Source organism: Nansenia antarctica, assembly GCF_963989245.1.
Source record: "Nansenia antarctica genome assembly, chromosome: 3".
Classification (NCBI taxonomy): Eukaryota; Metazoa; Chordata; class Actinopteri; order Argentiniformes; family Microstomatidae; genus Nansenia; species Nansenia antarctica.
In genome coordinates, this window is record NC_137688.1 from 57,609,235 (window position 1) to 57,631,104 (window position 21,870).

The 21,870-nt window shown below is 45.6% G+C and overlaps 3 protein-coding genes across 3 annotated transcripts in view; 2 read left to right on the forward strand and 1 right to left on the reverse strand.

Annotated features, from left to right (window-relative positions):
- The window catches only part of mdn1 (midasin AAA ATPase 1), a 47,554-nt gene extending 43,551 nt beyond the window's left edge, over nucleotides 1–4,003 (forward strand). The window contains exons 93-101 of the mRNA XM_080527704.1: nucleotides 313–467; nucleotides 589–678; nucleotides 811–926; nucleotides 1,067–1,241; nucleotides 1,350–1,423; nucleotides 1,536–1,650; nucleotides 1,840–1,906; nucleotides 2,511–2,653; nucleotides 2,877–4,003. Of these exons, the coding sequence (XP_080383830.1) occupies nucleotides 313–467; nucleotides 589–678; nucleotides 811–926; nucleotides 1,067–1,241; nucleotides 1,350–1,423; nucleotides 1,536–1,650; nucleotides 1,840–1,906; nucleotides 2,511–2,653; nucleotides 2,877–3,062 (1,121 nt within the window). The 3' untranslated portion in view covers nucleotides 3,063–4,003. The remainder of the gene's footprint in view (nucleotides 1–312; nucleotides 468–588; nucleotides 679–810; nucleotides 927–1,066; nucleotides 1,242–1,349; nucleotides 1,424–1,535; nucleotides 1,651–1,839; nucleotides 1,907–2,510; nucleotides 2,654–2,876) is intronic.
- A 288-nt stretch (nucleotides 4,004–4,291) lies between these two features.
- Nucleotides 4,292–6,343, forward strand: lyrm2 (LYR motif containing 2). Its single transcript, XM_080525320.1, has 3 exons — nucleotides 4,292–4,367; nucleotides 4,771–4,911; nucleotides 5,021–6,343. Exons 1-3 carry the CDS (start codon nucleotides 4,320–4,322, stop codon nucleotides 5,099–5,101), a joined length of 270 nt encoding a protein of 89 aa, XP_080381446.1. The 5' UTR covers nucleotides 4,292–4,319; the 3' UTR covers nucleotides 5,102–6,343.
- Nucleotides 6,344–6,660: 317 nt separating this feature from the next.
- ankrd6b (ankyrin repeat domain 6b) lies at nucleotides 6,661–15,235 on the reverse strand (the record flags this gene model as incomplete). Its single annotated transcript, XM_080525835.1, has 14 exons — nucleotides 6,661–7,271; nucleotides 7,690–7,984; nucleotides 8,125–8,238; nucleotides 10,044–10,196; nucleotides 10,424–10,594; nucleotides 10,704–10,811; nucleotides 11,075–11,179; nucleotides 11,641–11,718; nucleotides 11,948–12,046; nucleotides 12,325–12,423; nucleotides 13,079–13,177; nucleotides 13,545–13,643; nucleotides 13,932–14,030; nucleotides 14,933–15,235. The coding sequence occupies 14 exons, from the start codon at nucleotides 15,233–15,235 to the stop codon at nucleotides 6,661–6,663; spliced, it is 2,433 nt and encodes an 810-aa protein (XP_080381961.1).
- Between the last annotated feature and the right edge of the window lie 6,635 nt (nucleotides 15,236–21,870).

Sequence of the window (21,870 nt, forward strand, 5' to 3'; positions counted from 1 at the left end):
AACCCTTAAAATATTTAAATCTAAGCTAAAAACCTTCATGTTTTGCAGCAGTTATGATTAAACACAAACACTTCTATCGATGTCTTTTTTCCATTAACTATTGTCTTATTAAATGTTTTATCTATTTACCGTACTTCTTATATTTGCTCTTATTCATTGTAATTTTTATTTTCTTACTATCCTGCGCTTGCTGTATTTTTAAATAATGTATGTAAAGCACTTTGAATTGCCCTGTTGTAATGAAATGTGCTATACAACTAAACTTGCCTTGTCTTGCCTTTGTGTGTCTTATGGTCTCTTCTCCCCCTGTAGGTCTGGATAGGGGAGAAATGGAGGCCCAGATGCAGGGTGAGGAGGACGAGGAGAGGCCAAAGGACAGACAGGGTCTCAGTGAAGAGGAGCGCCAGGAGAGGAGCACAGAGTCCACCATCCACACTGTCCCTGAGCTGCTGGTGGACAGACTGCAGGTACAGGGAGACTGATCCGAGACCTGTGTTAGTGTATGTTAAAGTACTGCAGGAAAACAAGCTATGGGGCACTCTTGTCTGTATCAGACCTGCTGAATGTTTCTTTGTGTCTTATGTCCAGCAACCAGTCCGAGACCCAGAGGAGCTGAGGAGGGAGATGGAGCTGCAGCTGGAGGCTTGGCAGAAACAGGCTCCTGGGGCCAAGGATGAGGTAATACTGTCCTCCTAATAATAATAATCATTTACTGTATTTTAATCAAGCTTAACCCTCCCTATCTCCTCACGACCTGTGCAAGTTCAGATCTCAGAGAGTAACTCCTACTGTGTGTCCCTCCTCCACCAGGAGAGTGCAGCAGCAGCCATGTGGCACCAGTACCAGACGCTGACCTCAGGCCTGTCTCAGCAGCTGTGTGAACAGCTCCGCCTCATTCTGGAGCCCACGCAGGCTGCCAAGCTTAAGTGAGTACTACATTTCCCAGAAAGCCATGCAGGGAGCACGGTTAGCCATAGCATGATACTCAAAAGACTGACAGGGGGAAATGCTTTCGTAGCTCACATCTAAACTCTCATCTACCATCTCTCGCTCTTTGTCACAACAGAGGAGATTTCCGCACAGGGAAGCGTCTGAACATGAGGAAGGTCATCCCGTACATCGCCAGTCAATTCCGCAAAGACAAGATCTGGCTGAGGAGAACCAAGCCCAGCAAGAGGCAGTACCAGATCTGCCTGGCCGTGGATGACTCCTCCAGCATGGTGGACAACCACTCCAAACAGGTAGGACTTCTCAAAGGGAAGAGTTGGAACGTCACCTTAGTCAGTGTTCTCCACCGTGTCTCATCAATGTCTCACTCATGTGTCACCTCTGTCTCCTGTGTCCTGCAGCTGGCATTTGAGTCTCTATCTGTGATTGTCAACGCTCTCACTCTCCTGGAGGTCGGCCAGGTGTCAGTATGCAGGTGAGACTAGTGATCTCTTAAAAAAGCGATTCATTTCATGAAATGTATTGCTCTCCCCTGACAGCGTTGTGTCATAATGTGTGATGAGATATGTGCTTTGTTATCCCTTCAGCTTTGGAGAGACAGTTCAGCTGCTCCACCCCTTCCAGCAACAGTTCAACGATCAGTCAGGTGCTAGGATACTGAGGCTCTGTCAGTTCCAGCAGAAGAAGACCAGGATAGCCCAGGTTTGAATTCCTTCCTTATTCCTCAATTTCCTCCTGTTTTTTTCCCCCTTCCAATTCAGCTCTTTCGGCAGTCTGTCATTGCCATTGGCAACAAGCTCATTGAGATTTCAATTGTTTAAAAGAGATATGTTGACGTTGAGGTACTCTTCTCATAGACCGACACCCACACATTGTGTTCCTCTCCTGTAGTTCCTGGAGACCTCAGCCAACATGTTTATAGCAGCGCGGCAGCAAGCGCCTGGATCCATGAACACAGGTACTGTGTGCTTCTCCGTCTCCATCCCTTTTCAAATCATGAACTTACCAGGGTTCCCACTGGTCCTTGAAAGTTAGTGAATTTGAGAGAAAAAAGGCCTTAAAAGTTTTTGAAAATAGACATGGGTCATTGAAAGTGCTTGAATTTCCCTCTCTCTCTCTCTCTCTAAAAATATATATATTCAAAAATGTTTTTCTTAGCTCGTGTTTTTTTAAATCTCATTAATGCCTTAACCTCAGGTAATGAGTGGCGACTTATTCATGAATGCCCGTTGATTGCATCCACCTCTGAACATGTGAGGTCCCTTGGCCTGGTTGTATATTATATCCAACAAACAAGCCCTTACTGTAGAGGTGGGAGGATAGGGAGTTGGAGGAGCTGAGGCTCAAAAACCTCTTATTCAAAGGCAGGGCATTGTTCCTGTTACAGTGCCCCTGGTGAGACTAACATCCAGTATCCTCTGTGGAGAGAACGGCGGTGCAGATCACAGGCTGGAGCCGGTATCAGCGTCTCACTGAGCTCTCTCAGCCACCCCCAGGGTCTGTAACCAGAGATGCAGATGTGTAAACTGACCTGTCTTTGTGTCGTCGTCCCCCTTCCACAGAAACAGCCCAGCTGCTGCTCATCGTGTCGGACGGCAGGGGTCTCTTCTTGGAGGGGAAGGAGAGGGTGACGGCAGCCGTGCAGGCGGCTCGGAGCGCCAACGTGTTTGTCATTTTTGTGGTGCTAGACAACCCCAACTCAAGGGTAAGAAACTCTTTTTGGAAACTTTTTTGGGAAGAGGCCCTATTCGCCTGAAGTGCTGAATTCCTAAATGCCATGCAATAAGTAAACCGAATAATAAGGTCAGCTCTAATTTTGACGATACAGTCAATGTGATTCTGTTTCAGTCGCATTTGTCATTATGGATGAGCCCATCACAATGTAAAGTGAATGCTCCTATTGACCTCCCTCTGTTGGTATCCGGCAGGACTCCATCCTGGACATCAAGGTGCCCATATTCAAAGGCCCAGGAGAGATGCCGGATATCCGCTCCTACATGGAAGAGTTCCCCTTCCCCTTCTACGTCATCCTGCGGGACGTCAACGCCTTGCCAGAGACCCTGAGCGACGCATTGAGGCAGTGGTTTGAACTAGTCACGGCAACTGACCAATAGGCCACAGAGAAGCCATCTACTGCACAATGCCACTCTGCTGCTAGCCTCTCAGCGTGAAACTCACAGGACTCCAAGACGGACTTGCCGCTGTACATGTGCCTTTTTCTCTTATTTTTACTCTCATTTTAGTAGACTGTAGAGTTTGTTAGCAACTTCTGCTGTTTAAGTCTTTGTCATCAGGGGAATTCTGGAAGTTCTTTCGTATTGTAATAAGGATTGCTTTAACTTGCACGTCTATAGCAAATGATAGAAACAAAAATGTGATTCCCCCCCCTGTGTGAAAAACCTCAGTGAAGAGATGTTAAATACCTCTTTCCCCATGTACTATACCCCTCTTCATTGTTGTATGGATGTTTTTAATGTTCCAATGCTCATCATCATGTCATTCTCTGCTTAGATGTGAACACATCAGTGTTGTGAAATTGTGTTTTTGCACAACTGTTTGTAAAAAGCATCCCTTCATAATGTCATGGCAAAAAGAAGCATGTTGTTATGGTCTTGATAACCCAAAAAATGTGCCTTGAAGAAATGTTATTGCATCTCATTTTACACCATAGTTTACTTGATGTAAACAGCCCCAAATCAGTGAAACATTCTGCCCAATTGGGAAGCTTCACACAATCTGTGTACAGGTCAAGGTTAGTGGAAATTCAGTTCTTATGCACTTTAAAGCAAGGACTGCTAACATCCATTTTGATAAATGCACCAATAACCAATTATTTGGTCTTAGTGACAATACTGTATCAACTACATTTGTTTTACATCTATACTGTAGATATGGTGAGTTCATCATGGTAAGGACATCAATTTAAAAATTCTGTTGTGTCCGTTAGGATTACAATTGTTGATGATTGTGCATTGAAATGTTTATCACTAAGGTGTTTTTTTAATGTGGACATAAATATAAGCAAACATAAATGAGTATTCAAGATGTTTCTTCATACCATCCATCAATCATATGACATGACACATATGATGATAATAAACTTTTAAAACTTGTCAGCACTTGATTTGATTGATTAATTGTTAGTATAGTAGTAGCCCACATTATTGCGAGCTTTTTGATGAGAATGTTAGAAAGATGTTAGAGAATGTTAGAGAATGAAGTGATATCTTGGTTTTCTTCGTTTCAGATTTATTGGACGTACAATATACTCCAACTCGCAAGGGGGCGATATATGCTGTATATTTCTAATTTTAGCTGTCAGGACTAAAACAGCTACTTAACACACAACATGACATTGTTGACTTGCTAGCATGATTGCTATATCAAGGTTACCCCCAGCAGCACTTACCTTGAAACAGGTATCTATCTTGAATCCCTAGAAATTGAAACGTTATTGTAGTGTGAAAATAGAACGTCACCAGCGTAGCGTGAACATACTGTAGACATTAATCTACCACATTCACGCTTGCCAAAAGCAAATCGTTTGCCAAACTCTGTGGCAACTCTGTAGCTTTCTAGCTAGTTAGCAGCTGTTCAGGTGAATGTAATGTCGCTAATAACTCGCTAGCAAGTAGGTGTTTGGTATGTCTTTGAAGTATAACCTGTGTACCTCTTATACGAAATCAATAAGGGCAGACAAAATGATCACGTTTCAAAAGAAATGCTGATTTCTGTTAGCATAACAGATATGTCATAGAATTTAAGTGCTGCTTGCCATGAATTTACTAAATGCTTTGATCCTTGATATTGTTCATATCTCAGTTTCTGCAGAGGCAGAAGGTTTTAGGTCTGTACAGAAACATGTTGAGGACCATACGACAGGTACCAGCAGTTGGAGACCGAAAATACCTGAAGGATTGGGCGAGAGATGAGTTCAAGAGGAATAAGACCGCTACAAATCCGGTGAGTTAATGCTAGATTGTACTTAAAATGGTCGAAAATGCCATTGGGGGGTTTTGATGTCTTGTTTTCTATCCCATGTTGTTCTAACATTTCTTCTCCATATCCTCAGGATGCCATCCGTATGATGATCACTCAAGCAAACATGCACCTAGAAGAACTACAGACATCCCTTTCATTAGCCAAGAGTTAGGACGTTAGGAAGCTAGAGACACTTGAAACTGGAGTCATTGGGGCCGAGTTGATCCACCCTCTCATGAAGTACTCATCTGGAACTTTGCCATGCTGCCGGACTCTAGTTGGACAGTATGGAGGGTGTCATAGGAATCAGTAGGCCGACTTGGAATCGGTTACACTCACCATGGAAGCGCTTAGGCCTTCTGCAAGGCCAGCTCATTGCCCAGTGTTGTCCTGTTTCTCACACACAGTGTCGTGTCACCAGAGATAAAATAATCCTTTATGTGTCCTTTAAATATGCCACAAAGCCCAGAATGTACATTGTATGTCTGTTGTCCTATTGCTGATAGTCAACAAGTACACATGCTCTAGTGCTTTCAGCGCTGTAAGTGTAGTCCAATCGGAGGTGATATACAGTACACTGACATGATTTACAATAATGTTATACAACTACAGTATGTTGGGAGAGATGTTAGGCTGAAAAGCTGTTTTGTGAGGTAATGACCCTTAAACAGTCAACTTTACATGTCTAATATAAAAAGCACAGATGTGCAATTGTTCTTTTCTTTTCTTTTTTAATACCAAAAATACAGTACATTACATGTTTGACTTTATTACACAGAATGCATGTTAATATCAACAAAGAAGTCAATGCACAACTGACCTCCACCACATGAACAAAACAGTAGTGTCACATAACTGCTTACGTATGCACAGTAATACTATAGCACATGTCTGCCTTTTCATCATGCAAACAATATCATACCAGAAACTAATTTGACATTTGTTTAACTGGAACAAAGTATTGGGATTAAGATGTTATTGTTTTTAACTATGGGAAAAATATAGAGGATTGACAAGTTCATAAATGGTAATGTTATCAAAGCTCAAGTTTAATTCAGTTAAGACAGTGTCCGTTAGGCTGTATTTTTGTGAGTTTGTTGCCCTTATAAGTCACATGAAAGCTGAATTCCAGCATGCAGTGGTCTTTCTATACTCGCTACTAAATACTAGTTAGCAATGTCTGAAACAGAAAGATCTTTTCTACAAGCAGATTGCTGGAATCATGTTGTCCTGTGTGTTGTAGTGCTGTCTGTCTCATAAAGATGAAATGCATGATGGAGAGTTGGCACATTCATTTTAGAACAGGATAACATTGAAGTTGTGCCCTGTGTGTGTGTGTGTGTGTGTGTGTGTGTGTGTGTGTGTGTGTGTATGTGTGTTGGCACCATGACAAGACATTTTAATCAACTACCATACATCTACAGGGGTTTTACAAAGCACAGTTCTGCCCTGGAGCCCAAGAGCTGCCCAGACAGAAATACAATATTTACCAGGATTCATTGTATTACATTTCCATGCCATAGAATGTCCTCAATAAATTACTCAGACAAATAAATGGATATTATTTTCAGACTGTGGACATGGTATTATTAGCCACGATAAGCATTATACCGTGCTGATAATTCGTGGTTAGTGACAAATGAGCAAGCCTAACACTGGATCCAGCAGGTCGTAATCCGAACAGACCTCAGATGGCAATATGCTTTTATGAAGGTGTGAAAACAGTGTGTGTTAGCTGTCGTCCTGTCTGTTAGTCCTAAGCATGCGGAGCTCATCCTCCAGGTAGGTGATTCTCTCCATCATTGCAGTCTTGTCTGCTTGGGCTCTCTGGTCCGCCTGCCAGCGCGCCTCCTGGATCTTCCTCTCATACCAGCGCTCCATCTGAGTGGACACTGCCTCAAAGAAGTACTGAGTCACCTCCAGGGCGTGCATGTTCTCCCTCTCCTGGGTAAAAGAGGGCTCTGCCAGTCTCTCCCCAAACACCTCCAGAGTCTGAGTCCCTCCAGCCTTCCCTGTGGCTCCTTTGGCCTTAGTCCTGCCCTGGGAATGTCTCTTGGGGTGCTTTCCCTTGTCCCGACCTCGCTCTTGGTCCCTCTCTCTGTCTTTTTCCCGGTCCTGCTTGCTGCTGCAGCGACGCTCTGTGGCAGGGGAAAGGCTGCTGGCCCTGTTGCCTCTACTCTTGCTGTGTCCAAGCTCCAGCGTATCGGTGTCATGCAGTCCCTGGTCCTGCCTCCAGGGGTCAGCAGAGGCTAATATCCGTTCCTTGGGCCGGACCACTTGGGGAGACAGGGACTTAGCTAGAGTGGGAGAGGAGCTCTCAGGCTTGTGATGTTTATCACCATCTGGAGGATTTCCAAGAGGAAAATCAAATAATTTATTGAGTGAGAGTAAAACTAAAATAGACTTTACAGCATAGCTCAAAATAAATTATTTCTGATTATTCAAATTTGTTGCAGTAAGATTGCCATCTTAAATGTAAATACAGTGTTATGCATGGGTTGACATAATAAAGAAAGCCGCTACAGGCAGCAATGAATACATATACATATATAAACATATACATGTATAAACATGGAATAATGTTCCAACTTATCCTCAATCTCTTATTAACTTAAAAATAGGGCATGACCTAAGAATAATATACAGTACTTATACTGCTACATGGTACTAATGGTTACATAAGCCTGTGTGTCTGTGTGTGCATGATGAACAGTATGTTTATTCGGAGCGCCAGTTCCCTAAGTTCTGGTTAAGCCATACCTGGAGAGCTGTCCACCTGAACCACAAAGTAGTGGTTGGCTGAGCCGTCCTCTGTGGAGTCTATCTCAGTGGGCTCTGGTAGTGAAGTGGTGTGGTGGGCCAGACACTGGGTGCCTTCACCAGGCCCAGCAGACATCACGATGAGCTCATTATCTGGCTCTAGGTCACATAGGCTGTCAGCCATAGAGGAGGAACGCTGGAGCTTGGCATTACGGGGGTCTCCAGTGAAACGCACCTCAATGTTCTGAAGCTTGGTCATGCACCAGCTTTTCAGCTCATTCACCACTGAGGCCTGCTTAAAAGGCGGGCAAGGAAAAAAAAGGTTTAGTGACAGGTGAAACACTACTAAAGTGTTAAAGTATTGTTGAAATGTTAACTGTTTTGACTAGCTTACAGTATGAAAACTTCTCAAGTTGACACTATTGTTAGTATTACCTGTCTCTTATCCCCATCTAGCCTTTCCTGCAGGGCTCTCTCGTCAATCCTGTGGAGACACTCAGTCCTCTCGGCTGAGACCCTCTCCACGGTCATCTTATCCAGCGCACGAATCTGGGCACACAATCACAATTTTTATAGAGTTACATTCCTGAGAGAACAATCGCAATGAATGCCTTGTCACCCTCTCCTCCAACTAATAAGGCAGGCAATCACCTCAACCAGATCCTCCCAGACTTCCAACCTTACTGTTACCCCTCTTCCAGGGGCCAAAGTCAAGCCTCTCCTCAAGAAACCAACCCTTGACCCGTCCTCTGTCCACAACTACAGACCGGTATCCGTTCTCTCCTTCCCCTCCAAAACCCTTGAACGAGCTGCATCTAGATCCCCACCAATCTGGCTTCAAGGCCGGGCACTCCACTGAGACTGCTCTCCTTGCTGTCACGGAGGCCCTCCACTCTGCTCAAGCTTCCTCCCTCTCCTCTGTTCTCATCCTCCTGGACCTGTCTGCTGCCTTCGACACAGTTAACCACAAGATCCTTCTCTCCATCCTCTCAGAACAGGGCATCTCTGGCACCGCACACTCCTGGTTTGCTTCCTACCTGGCGGGTCACTCCTACCAGGTGACCTGGAGAGAATCGCTGTCTTCTCCACGAACCCTCACCACGGGGCTCTGTCCTGTTCTCCCTCTATACCAAGTCTCTTGGCTTGGTAATCTCCTCATATGGGTTCTCCTACCACAGCTACGCAGATGACACTCAACTCTTCCTGTCTTTCCCCCCCTCTGACCTACATGTGGCAACACGTGTCTCTGCATGTCTCGCTGACATGGATGTCAGCCCACCATCTCAAGCTCAACCTTAACAAGACTGAGCTACTCGTCATCCCTGGGAAAGCCTGCCCTCTCCAAGACTTCTCCATCACAGTGGAGAACTCTACTGTAACTCTACTGTGACAGCCAAGAACCTTAGAGTGATCCTGGACAACTGACTATATTGTGCGGAGAACATTGCAGCAACAGCACGCTCCTGCAGATTCTTCCTTTACAACATCAGAAGGATAAGACCATTCCTCACCAGAGAAGCAGTGCAACTCTTGACTCAGTCACTGGTCATCTCCCGCCTTGATTACTGCATCGTACCCCTGGCTGGCTCCCCGCCTCCGCCATCAGGCCTCTGCAGCTCATCCAGAACGCTGCTGCCCGTCTGGTGTTCAACCTCCCCAAATGTTCTCATGTCACCCCTCTCCTTCGCACCCTGCACTGGCTCCCGATAGCAGCTCTCATCAGATTCAAGACCCTGGTGCTTGCCTACCAGGCAGCTAAAGGGACAGCCCCTGCCTACCTGCCATCCCCCCTCATCCCCCCTCAACTCGAGTGCTGCTTATACTGTAATAATATAATGGTCTTATTCTTATCAGGTGACATTGAAAACATGGCTGCGAACTCCCTTTGCGAACTCCCAGACACCGGAGAAAATCCAGTATAATTTAGCGCATGGCCGGGCAAGGTCCGTTGTGGAACGCACTAGGCATGTTGAAGGGGAGATAGACAGCTCCGGAGGGATATAAAGAAAGACTGAAATACAATCATAAACATCAGTTCCCTTTAAATCTTGAATTAAACTCATTTTCTCGGCTGATAACAACATCGTTAATTTTATTACGAGCCACTTGCATGAATTACAGTAGGCAGTACGGCTCACATGCCTGTAATAACTCTGCATAACCAGTAGGTAATGTGCGTACGCAAGGTCAATACCCGACGTAGAGCTACGATCGTTTCCACGGTCAAATCGATTCACGTTGGAATTGTTTAAATCACTACGTTGACGTGGTTTTCTACGTACGACATGGCACAAAATTTGATCTAAGTACTTTCTATAAATAAGGCCCCTGGTCTCAACGAGATTACTCCGTACCTGATGTTTGTTCTTGCGGTCCAGCTGACCCATCTTGTTGTTCATCAGGTCCTGAACAGTGTGGATCTCAGTCTTCATCTCCTCCTTGGTGGCCTCCAGCTGGTTCTCCAGTTTGCTGATGAGGGGCTCGCAGCGGCAGCCGTTCAGTGGGGCCTGAATACAGTGACCAAAAGCACTCTAGTCAACACTGACAACATAGAGAGCTCTGACTTAAATAAAGTTGTGCGTTGTGAATGTTCTATAAGAACAGAATAATACAGAGCCTGTAAGGAACCCAAAACCTTCATTATTACATAAGCATAATGAAGTCATATCATCATTCCAATACAAACAAACGCGCCGGGCATTTGTGGAGGTATTAACCATGAACTTGTATCTACCTGCATGACTTTGCCATCCTTGCCGCGATACAGGGTGTATAGCTGATAGGCCTTGTAGTTGTGTGGAGCGAGCAGGGGCTTTGGGGAGATTCCAGGCTGTTTGCCCTTCTTCTTGTGAGCCGAGTCAGTGTGTTTGTTCTCTCTGCGGCATGGGGGGTCTGACAGAGAGGGCTGCAATGACACACCACAGCTCATCAATTACTTCATCTGCTTCGATGTTGTTGGTATTCGACGACAATTATGTATTTCTTGTCAGAGAGGTCACAAGGTAATAGCTGACCTTTTCTTTGACCTTCTTGTTCCGGGCCGTCCTGGTGGATGGTTCTACCGCCTCTGTGTGTTTGCGAGCGACTCGGTCGCTGCTGTCGTCGGCAGCCGACGCACTGTCCTGTGTGGAACGCTGTGACATTTAGCATTTGGGAACAGGAGAACTTCAAATAAACCTTGTTGTGCCAGTTAAAGCTAAACACGACACATTATGGCACAACCACACTTCTCACTCATTTAGTAGTGTATTGAGTAGGTCAGTCACATTTTTTAAGTTCAGCCTTTAGATAAAACTCCCAGGATCTGGCTGGTAAAACACCTGAACAGTGATTGTAACCCGTTCCCAGGCTAAAGCATACATTAAGGTGTCCAGCTGTACTGTACCTTACTATGCAGCATCTGGTCCCTTGGCACAGACTGTGCCCGGCCCTCTGCCCTCAGCTTATCCCTCCTCTTCCTCACACTCCTACCACGGGTGAAACTCTGAACCTGGACACAGATGAAGTCAAGTGTGAGGAAGGCTGTACCAAGGCTACGTTAATATGGCCATTGGTTGGAATTCCTGTTTTAAATGGACAGCTTATGTCCAGCAGTGCACACAGATTCTTGATTAAAGAGTTCATCGATCATGGAGATAGCTTAATGGGACGTGGCCTGCTAGCATTAGCTTAGCCTCTCAACTTTGCTGATAAGTCAAACTTTCCAGTGCACATCTATAATGGCCTCCCTGGGATTCTGCCCATACATGAAATTGTTTTACTACCAGCCCACAGGAATTATATTACATAAGGATTACGATGATATGAAAGCATCATATAGTTCAAGAGAAAGTCAAACACTGGAGTGCCATAATTCAAGTCCAAATTTGAGTCACATGATCACGGATGTGAAGGGATGGAATTGGATAGTACCGGTACAAGATAATTCAGACTGGGACACCCTTTGCTCACTTGAGGGGCTTTGGTCAGGAGCAGAGCTACGTCCGGGTTGTTATGGTCCCTGGCCTGGTCCAGTGCAGTCTGGCCTGCCTGTACACACAGAGACAAGAGTCACATCAGCCTGTACTAAAGCAAGGCTTCCAGGGCAAAGATTAATGATTCACATGTATATGACACGGAGGTAAAGGTGAGAATGAAACACCGATAGCTCAAAGTACATAAGTTCTACGGATGAGTATGCCATTACTGAGAACCAAAGTCTGCATGTCATGACTGCTTGTGAGCATTACCAGGGTAGAGTATGGCCCTGGGCACTCACGCTGTTGAGGATGCTGCTGTCTGTTCCTGCCTCCAGGAGAAGTCTCACTGTTTTCTTATGATTCAGAGCTGCTGCCACATGCAGTGGTGTATCCCCAGCCTGTCCGAAAGAGAGAGAGAGAGAGAGAGAGAGAGAGACTTAACAACTATATGCTGTACTCTTACTGTATGTAATACAAATAAATGCTTTCTCACAGCATTTGCTTTTAAGAACTACATCGCCCCGTCACATACATACATACTATATCCAGCACAATTAGACCGTCAAATTAGGCATGTAAAGAACCTTTAGCAAAGACGTTTTTGTCATTATAGCAATATTGCCAAAATAGACATATTATGAGGATGCTGTGGCTGTGTCACGTAACTCTGACTGACCTGGTTCTTCTCTGACACAGAACAGAAGGCTCCCAGGAGGATGCGAATCATAGCCACATGATTGTAGCGGGCCGCCACATGCAGACACGTGTCACCTACCTGGAACAAATCAACATAAATGGTAAATGGACTGACTTATATAGCGCCTTATTCCAAAGCGCTTTACAACAGCCTCTCATTCACCCATTCACACACCAATGACGGCAAGCTACCATGCATGGCGCCGGCCCACTCATTGGGAGCAATTTGGGGTTCAGTGTCTTGCCCAAGGCCAGCCGGGGTTCGAACCGCCGATCTGCCGACCTTGCGATCAATAGACTCTACCTCCTGCGCCACAGCCGACCCTCATCACCATCACAGTCACAGTCAATGGAGCTGGAGTCTCCTCAACGCAGACCAATGGAGAGCACTCTCAAAGACAGAGCTGGCACTGGCAGGTGTATTCAAGGGGCACATGGCAGTGAGAGGGTCTCAATCTTGCGTTGTGCTGCTTGCTGAGTCAGAGCAGATCACCCAGGACGAAGAGATTACGTTTGAAGTGCAAACGCGCAACAACACACCGTTTCATAATGTCTACTTAAGCATGCACATACGTAACTGCGCTGTGGTAACTGTACTCTGTTAGAGAGGTTGTTGTCAGCCTGGGTGGTCTTGAGAAGAGGTGCAGAGGAGCCCAAGGAAGAGACTACAAACCCCAACCAAGAAAGAGAGGGAGGACTACAAACCCCAGCCAGGTACAGAAGGGAGGACTTACATGGTTCTTACTGTCCGGCCTGGTACCCCCCAGCAGCAGCACCTTGGAGCTCTGAGCATGGCCGTTCTGACACGCCAGGTGGAGGGCTGTGTTCCCTGCCTATGGACAGAGAGACAGAGACAGGGTCAACACTGTGCAGGAAAGCCCTCCCCCTCCCCCAGTCGTACTGCTCCCTATAAACACAGCATCCATCCATACTATTCACTGGAACTCATGTATCACAATTGAGGAAGAGTGTACGTTTATTTTCTGTACTGTTGTTACCTGTAGTTGTTGTTGTTTTTTTATGTGTTTTTAGGGCAGTTCTGCTTTATTGGGTAAAGACAATAGGAATGACAGGAAGGATGGGTGAGGGAGAGATGAGGGATGACATGCAGGATATGTCGATGGTCGGAATCGAAACCAGGGATTTTGCGATGATATTGTATGCGCCTTAGTGTGCTGCGCCACTTACGCGCCCCATTACCTTGTTTTTTGCATGAATGTTGGCTCCAGCCTTGACCAGCAGTTTGACAGACTGGCTGAAGCCATGCCAGGAGACCTCATGCAGAGCAGTGTTACCGTCCTGTAACAACAACAAACAGTAAGAGAGCTTTACTGTCAAGTTGAAACCAACCTCTGGATTAGTCATTATCATCATCATCATCATCATCATCATCATCATCGTCATACAACTGACTTATTCCAAAGCGCTTGTGTGAGCAGCGTTTCTCCGTGCATTTTTCTCTTCAAGTGAAAATACCTGACACAGCGGGGTAATTAAAGAGATTAATCTGGAATCAGAGGTTGTGTGTGTGTGTGTGTGTGTGTGTGTGTGTGTGTGTGCGTGCGTGTAAGTTTATTTGATGTTTACCTTGTCCTGTCTGTCCAGAGCACACCCTTCCTGGATGAGAGCAGAGATAACATCACTGTTTCCCACCACTGCTGCCCGGTGTAACGCTGTCTGCTCACCCTGCCAACATTAGTCACATGAAACACCGCTTCGTTAAGGGTTTCACATCCACACAAAACCGACAACAAGTCTTTGGTTTTAGAAGAAGGTGATCGGAGAAGGTTTTTCCTTCCATCAATGGCCCCGGGCCTGAGCTAGATTACTCTTCCTGCTACGAATGGTGGACTGATGATTCACATGCTTAGCATTCAAATGTATTGATTGTAAGTCGCTTTGGAATAAGGCGTCTGCTAAATGCCAAACATTTAAATGTAAATGTCTTCAGAGGACAGTGAGTAATACAACGACAAGTACAGTCAATTCTGTTCATTATGTTTCACCCCTTTCAACTTCTTACCACCAAGAAATGTGGTTGGTAGTCTGTCACATTGGATAGGCCTGCATATTCCAGTGTTTCAGTTATTCATTCATTATTGACACAACACATGACAATGATGTTAAGACAGTTCATCCAACATTGCAGCCTAACCCACATGAGCCTCTAACTAACACAATCACAGTCTCAAGTGTGTGTTATCCATACAAAGCAGAAAAAAGCATACAGCAAACAGTCAGAAAGCTCTCAGCTCATCTCTCATTTATGTCTTTTTTTTTGCCATAAATGGAATTCTTGTAAACACGGAGAAACGCTGCTCACACAAAGCAGATTATCGTTGATGTTTAGCAGGCCAGGTTTGACATGAGAAGAGTATAAGAAAGAGCAAGAAGCACAGATTTCCTCGAGAGGAGGGGGTAGGGGGGGGGGGCGGGGGGGAGGGGGGGGGGCTCGTCATTCCAAGCGAGATAAGAGGTGTGCCGAGCAGAGCACCGGAGGCGTGCAGTAGTAGTGGGGGGGGGGAGGGAGGGGTTGTGGGGCAAGGTGGGGGTGTGATTTCCACTGGCTCAGAGTAGGATTCTCTAACCTCCTTCACTCTCCCTGATCTTCCAGGCTCTCTTCCAGCCTTCCTCCACTGTCGTCTCTCTCTCCCCTCCTCCTCCTGCTCCTCCTGCTGCTTGCTATGTCTGCTGCCCCTGGCCGCTGAGGATGCGCTGCGGCCCGTTCGGGAGCTCATTGACCAGACAGAGAGAATTTGGGAGAGCCAGAGATTTTGGCCATGATCAGTGGGGAGGGGTGACTTGCACCCAGAGGCTGACCACGGAGGAAGGCTGCTGGATCCCTCAAGCTGGCAGTCCAAATAATCCCACTCTAGACCACTGGAGGTCATTACTCCACTAGTGGGACAGACACTCAAGAGGAATGAAAAGGGTGTCCGCCAGGAAAACACCACACTGCAATCAAACAACACACCAGCCAGTCCCAGAATCCTCATGCTCAGTTGTGTGTTTCAAAAAAAGTGTTTTGTATACAGAAGAAGCTTATCATCATCTGTGAATTATTGTGCTTGATTTAATGAATGTATAGAGAGGACATACAATTGGTGATTCTAATTGCATATGTTATGATGCAAATACAGAGAAATCAAGGCAATGTTCCATCCGCACACAGTCATGACTGATTGCAGTGCAAGCTTGAGATGTATGGAAAAAGGAGAAAGAGAGAGAATGAAACCCAGTATGTAAGAAGCCTCTTGGGTCCTGGTACTTACATCGTCCTGGATGTCCAGGTCACAGCCTGCCTTCAGCAGGATACGCACAACCTCAATGTGGCCCTTGTAGGAGGCCAGGTGCAGGGGACTCCTGCCGTACTGCGGACACAAAACACACATTCTAAGTTAACACACACACACATCCAGGAGAAACTGAAGCCCACACAGAACACACTGTCACACACACACACACACACACACACACACACACACACACATACACACATACTGGAAACTGTATTCTTGAACTGCACTTCTGCCTGTCAAAGGACAGAAAATAAAGCAATCTTGAATCTTGAATCTTGATACACATACACACATACACACATACACACATACACACATACACACACACACGCACACAGAAATACCAGAGGGGGACACTAAACGGACCGTGCCCACCAGACCGTGACAGAGAGAGACAGAGATAGAGGGAGAGAGGCCATGCCATATGTCGCAGTCCCAGCACAGCGGTACGCCTGCAATCTGTCATGAAGCACAATCCATTTGAATAATGAGTGAGGCAAACAAACAAGTGTTTAATCCACGATGATGATTTAAAAGACAGACATGGAACCTCTGCAGCTGGTCATGCAACGCAGGGAACAAGGATAAACCTCCATTCTCCAGCTCTTAGGACAAACACTTCTGGACCTGCCAGCCAGCCAGCCATGGAACGAATATCTGTCATTAAAGAGGTTTATCTTTTCCATGATAATGGATTGATGGCCAATGCAGTGATACACAACACATTACAATCATATGAAGTAGCGGATGAGATAATGGATAGAGATGTTAAAAGCATGGACATTCTTCTTGGAATGTGCCTTTCCTCATAGCAATTGAGAGAGATTTAAAATTGTCCTAAAGAGGCTTAAGTCGAGCTAATGTAAACTAATGCTCCAAGTAATCTCAAAACATTATACACTGACCCTGATCTGACCTGGATTCTCCATGTACGGTACTACTATAACTGTAAGTCAGTTAGATAAACCCTAACGTGCAGCTCGGGGGGGAAATCTACTGCCAAAAACATGTTGCTGGCAGCCATATTTGTTCCGCTGTCTCTGTTAATACAATGTAGCCTAATTACAGGTCAGGCGTGCGTCCACATAGAACCATATCAAGACAGCCATGTTATTATGACCCTCTTCCCCAATGCCGTTTAATTTGAGCACAGGCCTGTAAGCGGTGGGTGTTTGGCTATCATGGGTGCGGCTCTGCAGAGTCTGGCATTCATGTGTTCCTGGGGTTGAGTTTCACCAGGCCAGTTTTGGAGGGCTGCCACAGGACTGTCTCAGGTACAGCAGCAGTCAACACCAGTCCAGCCCAGAGGGAGAGTCTCCTGCTAACTGGACCTGGACAGGGTAGGCTGCACTCTGTGCTCTTTTGGCCTGGCATGACCCGACTGGCGTGTGTGTGTGTGTGTGTGTGTCTCTCTCTCTCTCTCTCTCTCTCTCTTTCTCTCTCTGCCCCTTTTCCTCTACCATACTTGCTTTAGTATATTTAGTACATAAAGTGCTTTGAGTTGCATTTATGTACGAAAGGCGCTATATAAATAAAGTTTCACTTCACCTCACTACCATGTCCTTTCCCTCTTTCTCATTCTCCTAACCAAACCATCCATCCAACACTTGACACTTTACATCTCACTCCCTACTACTATCCCCTCCCCTGCCTCAACAGAGGAATTTTCCAGGCTGAAACTCAAACCTCATGTTCTAGGTTCAGGCATTATTAGGGCATCCAGCCAAAACATATACAGCCAGTCACAAAATTATCAAAAAGTCAAGTAGGCGTATAGCAGATGACAAATGACAGTCACTGATATCATCTCCTGTAGATACATACTCAGCAACACAGAGCCATCCTCAATCGTGCGTATGTGAGGGATATAAATCAATGGACTCCCTATCATTATAATGAATGTCATCATCATCATGAATTTGGTTTCCTGAACGTCAAATTCAATTTCCTGAATCCTGAAATAAAATACACAGGACTTCAATGCTTTCTGTGTGCCCAGAGACGTGCCTACCATTGCACTGAGGAGGAAGTTAATTTATGTGGTTGAGAAAGAAAAAAAAAAAGCCTTATCAGTCAGTATCATATTGCAGCTCAGAAAGTTAAAGATCTGTGGAGATCTGACGCCCTGACCTACATTCTGATCAAACACCTCAGGTTTATCTTCTTAACAACGGCTGCTTTGAAACACAGAGATGGGCTGCTTTACATACTGTACTGTACTGCGCACATGGGTTGAATCAAGCACAGCTGGCTATAGCCTAACCAATGCACAGCACACCGATACTGTACATTAACTCTGTCCTTTGGAGATGCCACATAAAGTGTTGTAAAATCATAATGATATTGTTGTAAAATTCATGATTCATACTGTACAAACAGCCATATACTAGTTATGTTAAGTTTGTGCACATACAGTGCTTTGTGTTTGTTTTCTTATTTTGGCTCTTTACTCCAACGGTTTGAATTTTAAATCGAACTATTAATATAGAGGTTAAAGTACAGATTGTCAGCTTTTATTTATATAAATATTGGTTTCACCATTTAGTAAGAATACAATTGTAAATAACAATAACAACAATAAATAATAATTAATGAATTACAATTGTACATAAATACAGTGGAACTCTGGTCCTTTCAGGGCAGAGGACTATAGATCCGAGGAGGCTGGTGGAGGTAGAAATCGGAGGACGATTTAATTGTAACTAATTCCATTTCATGCATTACAATGAGCTCATCCTCCGGTTCCTGCCTCCACTAGCCTCCCCTGATGTACATAGCATGAACATGAAATGCACCCTTCAAGCAGTGTGTTGTGCGACCTCAAACTTAGGTGAACAATTGTGTGTGTACCCAGATGTGTGGTCCCACAGCTGTGCTAGCGGATAGACAGATGGAACACTGACAAAGCCCCCCCCCACTGCACACTGTTCAAGTCCCTGGAGGCCTTGTTCATTTCTGATGGACAGCCAGCAAGCATCCTTTTTCTCTCACATTCCTGTCAAAACACATCACTTACTGTGCTACTGTACAAATGAGACTGTTTTACAAGTCAACCAGTAGAGAGTGGATTTACAGTTCTGCAACCCTGAGTTAGCACCGTTTACCCATGACATATAGTGAGGATTATCATTTTCATATGATGTTGCTCCAGTCCCCCTAACCTTTTGACATGTGCTGTACAGTCGGTACCTAATCAGAGCATGACACAAACATACTGTATCTACTCATAGTCATTACAATATCAATAGGGCTTACGCAGCTGTGTGACATACAATACAAACACCTCCTTATACACACAGACACACACATTTGATAGGACTCAGCTAGTAACCATTGCTCAATGTTGTATCAGCACATACGAAAACCTCCCATCCACTCACCTTGGTGACGGCTACTTTGGCGCCCTTGTTGATGAGCTGGACCACATTGTCGGCCTGGCCCTTGTGGGAGGCTACAAGGAGGCGCTCAGAGAGTGCGAGGACCGCAGCTGCATCCTGCTGGCTCATGAAGCAGTGCAAGTGGGAGGGGGGGGCTAGGACCCTCTAACTCATGACCATCACACAGAGAGGTACTGGGCAGATAGACAGGAGGACAGAGAGGGTGCTTCGACCACCGGACGGTCCCAAGATCCCTCCCTCATGTCATCCTGGAAGAGAACAGGAAACACATGTGGTGATAACAAGCTAACACGTGCTCATTGTAGAGTGGCAAACAGGAAGGCAGAAGGGAATGCGGAAAATAGATTGAGATTTCAAAAACGACTACTATCTAGCCCAGTTGTAGAAAAACAGGCTACCGGTAATTCCTGTTCGATAGAATAGACACAGACAGCAGCTGTAAACTAAATATCTGTGATAAAAGACCTTTATACAGGTTGAATATGGTTGATAATTGACAGTTCAACTAACAACAGAGTACGCCACATATATGCCAGCTCACCAGGCACACACTATCAATCTCATCGCTTTAACCACATAGCAGCAGGGACAGACATCTGCGGTTAGCTGAGTGAGAGCTGGTGTAACCGCAGGCAAAGTGACTCACGGGAAAGGTCTCTCCATGTCTCATCTGAGTTCCTACCATCATTACAACCCATCAACATGTTCACCTGTCAAATGTTTCAATGTTCCCCCTGACTCAGAGGAACTAGCTCACAATTAGCCACCCCAACATCTGGTGCAAACCCTCATATACAGTGTTAAAACGAATGTAGCTCCTCTTATGCCAGGGTTATAAGCAAATTAACTCCCAAGAAAATGTCCATACGCATTTACAGTGCTTGTTGACATTGACTGACAGTTCACTTCAACACAGTGACAGCGGTGTAACCTACTGTACTGTAAACTGTCAAATGAGGTCAGTCTTAACATGCACAATAAGTGACGATTCCCATAGGCAGTTCAGTCCCATAGGCATCCTATAGCTTTGTAATAACATACAAGAAGAGGCAAGAGGAGGTATGCAAAGCGTCATAGATTGTATGACATATTCTCAAGCGAACACTTACATTTTTTTCCCCATTCCCAAAACAATGATTTACTTTGAGGCATTTAAGAAAATGAGTGGTTACGATTTGTGGGTAAAAACAGTCCTTCTTTACATGTCCTAACATGCGCCGCTATCTGATTACACAGCTAATATTTCATGTTATTTGTGCTGTAAGTGGAGGCAATTATTTGAGGATATTGTGTTCCTGTTTATGACTTGCAACATACAGCAGGTGAATGAGATTATACGATCCAAGTAGATAGTTTTGGAGTTCCTTACTCCGTGTACAAGCACTGCACCCGCAACTCCTTCGGCGCCTTTGGAAGATCTTAAAAGTGATCTGGCGCAGGGGAAGAGTTGCCACCCAGTGGAGGTGTGCCGAAGGTGTCTGGATCCCCAAGGAAGAGAACTCAGCCAGTTCAGAACCATCTCACTGCTAAGCGTGGAAGGCAAGATATTTTTCAGCATCTTGTCATGACGACTAACAGAGTTCCTCCTGAAGAACAGCTATATTGACACCTCTGTTCAGAAGGGCGAGATCCATGGGGTGCCTGGCTGCCTAGAACACACCGGTGTAGCCACACAACTCATCAGGGAGGCACGGGAAGGCAAAGGAGACCTGTCTGTATTGTGGCTGGTCCTTGCAAATGCATATGGGTCCATACCACACAAACCCGTTGAGCTTGCCCTACAACGACATCATGTTCCCAGCAAGATTAAGGACCTTATTCTGGATTATTAACGTAACTTCAGGCTAAGAGTTACTGCTGGGTCCGGCACATCAGACTGGCATCGGCTTGAGAAAGGCATCATAACAGGCTGCACCATCTCAGTCATCCTTTTCGCCCTTGCCATGAACATGATCGTCAAGTCAGCTGAGGTAGAATGCAGGGGCCCTACCGACAAACTAAGGCAAAGCCTGGTTTCCTCACCACGGCCACCGACTGGCAACTGGAAGTGGATCTGGGCAAGCAGCTGAAGTTCCCAGCTCGGATAACATCAACTCGGCTTCGACCAGACATGATCATTTTCTCAAATTCCACCAAGCAACTGATCATGCTGGAACTCACAGTGCCCTGGGAAGAACATATGGACGAGGCCAACGAGAGGAAGCGCACCAAGTACCAGAAGCTCGTGAAAGAGTGCAGAAGGCAGGGATGGCGAACTCGCTGTGAGCCTGTGGAGGTGGGCTGCCGAGGATTTGCAGGGCGTTCATTCTGCCAAGTGTTTACGCTACTGGGCATCACCAGGGATGCTAAGAGGAAGGCCATGAGATCCGCTACTGATGCCGCAGAGAAAACCACAAGGTTTTGAGGGGTCTGATCAACCCCAGCTGGGTCGCCTGGGCGAGGGTGTCTGATATTGAAAGACCCGAAACACCCAGTGACCCCAGGTTCCATCACTGATGATGCGTCCCAGCTGACTGGTAAATCCAAGTCTATTTTCAAGGGATATCTAACATCCATACTAAGGGAGAACTTTAATCTTCCATTGAGGCAAAACAACACTTCACATGGAACAAGGGAGGTTCCCTAAACAAGTAATGTTAAGTAGCTGGAGATAGATGGGTAGGGACGTATGGTTCCCTCAGTCCCCCTTCACGATCTCTCCACTTAAACAGAGTGTCTAGATAGAGTGCTTTGAAGAGCTAAATATCTTAGACAACCAGTCTATACAGCAGCCATAGATCATAAGTCTGTTGATAACACTTCAAAGCAGCTGTTTCATCAGGGATATAG